At 32.8% G+C, this 4,612-nt stretch overlaps 1 protein-coding gene across 1 annotated transcript; it reads right to left on the bottom strand.

Moving 5' to 3' along the window:
- Positions 1 to 1,692: 1,692 nt before the first annotated feature.
- On the bottom strand, positions 1,693 to 3,289 carry LOC127126650 (photosynthetic NDH subunit of subcomplex B 2, chloroplastic). The gene is made up of 3 exons (XM_051055614.1): positions 2,678 to 3,289; positions 2,152 to 2,592; positions 1,693 to 2,060 (listed from the first exon to the last, which is right to left on the bottom strand). The coding sequence occupies exons 1-3, from the start codon at positions 3,104 to 3,106 to the stop codon at positions 1,863 to 1,865; spliced, it is 1,068 nt and encodes a 355-aa protein (XP_050911571.1). The 5' UTR covers positions 3,107 to 3,289; the 3' UTR covers positions 1,693 to 1,862.
- Positions 3,290 to 4,612: the final 1,323 nt, after the last annotated feature.

Below are 4,612 nucleotides of genomic sequence, written 5' to 3'. Positions count from 1 at the left end.
CCCTAATTCAAAAAGTTCCAATTTCATCATTTTTCTTCCATATTCTTCAAAATGATACCTAAATTGAAAACATGGGTTCCATAATCATGAGTTATGGGCGTTGTTCATCATCTTCAAGGAAAAACAAGAGTACTCAAAGTAGGATTCACAGGTTAACAACAATTATAATATTCGATGGAAACCTTGTTATCGTTGTGGAGACATTGATGTTTTTCACATGGAAAGAGCAGTTAGCAACTATGGAAAGCTTTTTTTGGGTTTTCTAAATTTTAAGATAAGATGTAATGGTAAATAGGTGTTGGTGTCAAATTTTTGGAATAAATTATTGTGAATCTTCTACTTATTTGATCACATTGTTTGTTGGTTTCTTAATCTATATAGGAATACAATCGGGTCAAGATATTTTACTTTCACTATGTTAGGAAATCATGATGTACTAGATTAAGGTTAATGTGTGTTTAGTTGAATTATGTACCGTATTATGTAATGTTGGTTTATTATGTGTCAGATTATGTTGAATGTTGGTTTATTATGTAATGTTAGAAATTTTGAATTAAGTTGAATGTTTGGTAATGTTGGTTTCAATTTTAATTAATGCATTTCTGCTTGAATAATGCATACATTCATTCAACATGAATAATGCAGCAGTGGTAAATAATTATGCAGTAGTTGTATTATGTACCATTTCTTCTTAAACCATATATCATATTTCTCAATTTTGTATGAATTGTGCATAACCATAGAGCACACGTTACACCATAAATAATAGGATTACAGAACATCCATTCAACCTTGTTCAGAACAATAACATTGTTAGAGTGATTCTCAAATAACAACATTAAACACTATATAACCAAACATCTCATAAAACACAATAGTCTTATAAAACATTGTTGCAATAGATCTCAAACAACAACAAAAAAAACACTACATAACCAAAAATCTCAAAACAAACACTACATAACTAAACCCTAAATAGTCTTCTTTGGTGTGGATCTCTTTGTTGGAGTACTCCTCCTTATGGTTGACCTAGTTGTTGGACCATGGCTTGTGGTTGGACCAACTGTTGATGATGGCTCATTTGGCTTGGCTTTCCTATTAGTCAATTTTTTTGGCCTCCCTTAGCTTGTTTGAGACTGATGTGTCACCTGACTTTCCTCAGTAGCCTTAGCCTGGCTGACCTGATCTGTTTGTTGAGTTTGTTGAACTGGTTGTGTAGATGGTGTCATCTTACAAGTAAACTTATTGTACCCAATTTGCTTTCACCTACCACACCTAAGAACCATTCCAATTTTTATGATTTTACGATATGTCCCATCAATGTATTTTTCTGTATTTGAGTGGTTGAACATCTAGATACTTACTCTTGACCCACAAATTAGAGCCATTGACAGGATAAATAATTGGACTATAAACAACCTGATACCTTACTTTCTTGTAAATATCTGGGATGTAGCATCAACTCTTAAGTTCCTGTTATTCATGGCTGATATTGCATGAACACTAGGAAGAGTTGTGAGTTCCCATTTTTTGAAAGAGTATAAATGATCCTTCAAGTTGATAGAAAAGTTGTTTGCATGATTTTTAATGTGTCTGACATAAAAGATGTTCAAGTTGAAATTATTAAGCTAATCTTACGTTGTCAATGCTAATTTGTTAAAGTGCATTCTAAGGGATCCAAAGAAATAAAAATTCTGAAAATATTATGTAATCTACTTTATTGATAGTAGTGTACCATAGGGACATAAATCAGTTAAACAAATATACACATGAAGAACAATGCAGAGAGAAAAAAAGGGAGATAGGAAAAGAAAGATTTCAAATAATCATGTAAACTAATACGTATTTGTTAATTAACATGATTATGAGAGATTATCATGCTCAATAACTTGTGCTCCTCTCCATTCTTCACCAGGATTCACTGTCACAGGCACTAACATTGAAGCAGGACCAGTGCACACAAAATAGTCCTTTCCATATTTCCCTGACATCGAACCAGGACTTGAAACATAAGTATCCTCAAATCCCATTCTTATCACCCTATAGAAAATCTCACGTCCCTGAAAAAAGAAACTATTCTATAAACATCTTTTATGATTGCCAAAATGTGTAAAAAAAATCTAGTATTGAAATGAAACTTGTCATTCTAACCTGGTCAATCATTTCATATTTCGAAGGCGGTGTGTTATAAAACGCCTTCGATCTTTCTTCCGGAGGCGCAGCAAAAACTCTACTCATCTTATTCTCAAGGAGAGTAACAGGAACACGCTGTTGAGTCCATGTACCCGGCTTCACTTCAGCCTCAGCGCCAAAGGAAACCAGCCTTTTAGGCTCAGATTTAATTGCTTCTGATGGACTCAAGATTTGAAAAGGGGAAGCAAGAGGAGGATGTGTGCAGTATGAGCAAGTTTGAAGACCGTTAATAGCAGTGCCACCTCTTCTCTTAAACCTAAAATGGTTTAGTATCGCATTCGTTAGAGTAACAGGCTTTGGAGCTTTGCTCTTAACTATAACCGCTGTTGCCATACTCACAGGATAGAGTGACACAATATAAGTCAGGTCGAAAAACCTATTAGTGCTTATCAATTCAACCTGCAGAAAACAGAATAGAACCGAACTTAGACATAGCATTTTCAGGGAAAAGGGTGTGTGTAAATAAATATCTATGAAACTGTACCTGGAGAGCATCAATGGCATCGTAATCAACATCATTTACAGTCCATTCTAGCGTAGAAGGAAGAAACTCTTTTGCACCAGGTTGTAACACTTCATTCAGGACAAAACCAATTCCACCTTTAGCTTTATAAAGACCTGTTTCAGTGGCAGGAATTGTGTAAAGAAACTCCTCGAATCCGTCATCTTTCCAAAACACTTTTGGTTTGTAAGATGTTACATGAGCATCAGGTAATCTTAGGCTCAAAGAGCTTCCATTTCTAACTGTTAGCTCGACAATGGGAATGCTATTATTCTCCAAGAATTTGATGCCTTTTCTTCCAAATTTCTCATTGAGTGCCTCAGGAGTTGAAAGAGGTGTTGTAGTTGTAGCAGCTGAAGAGGCTTTTATTAAGTTTAGTTTGGGAAGAGATAAGGAAAGAAAAGAAGCCATTGAGAATAAGCAAATTGTAAGGTACTTTTTATGAGATTCTACAGAAGCTGATTATGAGCATGCTAATGCTAATTCTAACACAACACAACACTTTTTTTTTGGTTGAATTTTGGTTCCTCAAAGGAATTTCATGTGATTGATTATGTGTGGAAAGGACATGTTTTCTTTGAATGAATCAATCTTAATAGTTTCAGAAAAGGACAAAGAGTGCAACTCAGCATTGCCACATATATTTCTTGTTATCCATTTTGGCTTCTTTTTTTTTCTTTGGTGGGTTTTATTTATTTTTACTATGTTAATTAAACTCAATATATATGAACTAAAAAAATAGTATATGAATTGTCAAGGATAGTGAAAAATGTGGTTTCTAAGAAATACAATTCGTATGTAGACAAAAAAAATCAAATAGAAAATAGAGTTTGAAAATAATTTTATTTATTTATTTTTGAACGAGTAAAAGATAGTAAAAGATATGTACATCCGCACGTATAATGTAGAATATTAGTAACTCGAAACTGAAGTGGATAGATAATATTTAGAAACCAGCATATTTATAATGGATAGATTGAACTATAGTTAAAATGCATCTAAATTTGAAATTTTGAAAAATTTTATTTAGTAAAAAAGCAAAGAGAATTTGAAGATTTATCAACAACTTGTTCAAAACTACATATAACAAAACTATGTTTAATATTGATGCGTTTAACTAGGAACATGGACACTAGATAAGAGAATAAACTACAACATTTTTGATGCAATAAAAAGATACATGTTCATTGGTGGCACAAATTATTATAGGTGGTAAAATAGACTCGACTCGTCTTGCTTACATATTTTGAGGATGAGCATATCTTTGAGACCCACATCCCCTATTATATCTATCTCACCTTATTATTTTTATTTTTGTGTGGGAACATAAATGGAACGGACATGAATTTTTTGCAAGTTTTATTCTTGTCCTCACTCATTTTTTGCGAGGCAGCACCCTCTAATATGTTGGTCCAACTCCATTCCATTTTTTTCTGGGCATACTTAAACGCGACAGGTATGTCCATTTGTCAACCTTACAAAGTGTTATGAAAATATTTTATAAATCAATTTTTAGGTGACACATATTTTTCTCGTATTTTAATTAGTAGTGTATTTTTTCTCGTATTTACATAATAAAATACATTTATGTATTTATTGATTTAATCGTAGAAGTTTCAATTAGTCTTAACTAATTGAAAAAAACCACATGTTTCTCCTTAGATTTTTGAAATGTTTGAGATGATATAACATATATTGGTTCACTTGAAAGTTACTTACAAACTTTTAAATGTTAACCACATATAACATCTTATAGTTTGTGAGTTTTTTACGAAAGTAACCCAATTTTTTAAGGAAAATCCCAAAATAACTCTAGTTTCAAAAAAAATCCCAAAGTACCCCACTTTTAGGATGAGGCGCCAATTGAATTGGCGACTCCTCTTAAAAATTGAATGGAGGCGTCAATCCAATTGGCGC

The sequence above is a fragment of the Lathyrus oleraceus genome, chromosome 3 (assembly GCF_024323335.1).
Source record: "Lathyrus oleraceus cultivar Zhongwan6 chromosome 3, CAAS_Psat_ZW6_1.0, whole genome shotgun sequence".
Classification (NCBI taxonomy): Eukaryota; Viridiplantae; Streptophyta; class Magnoliopsida; order Fabales; family Fabaceae; genus Lathyrus; species Lathyrus oleraceus.
This window is presented reverse-complemented; position numbering and strand designations above follow the sequence as displayed.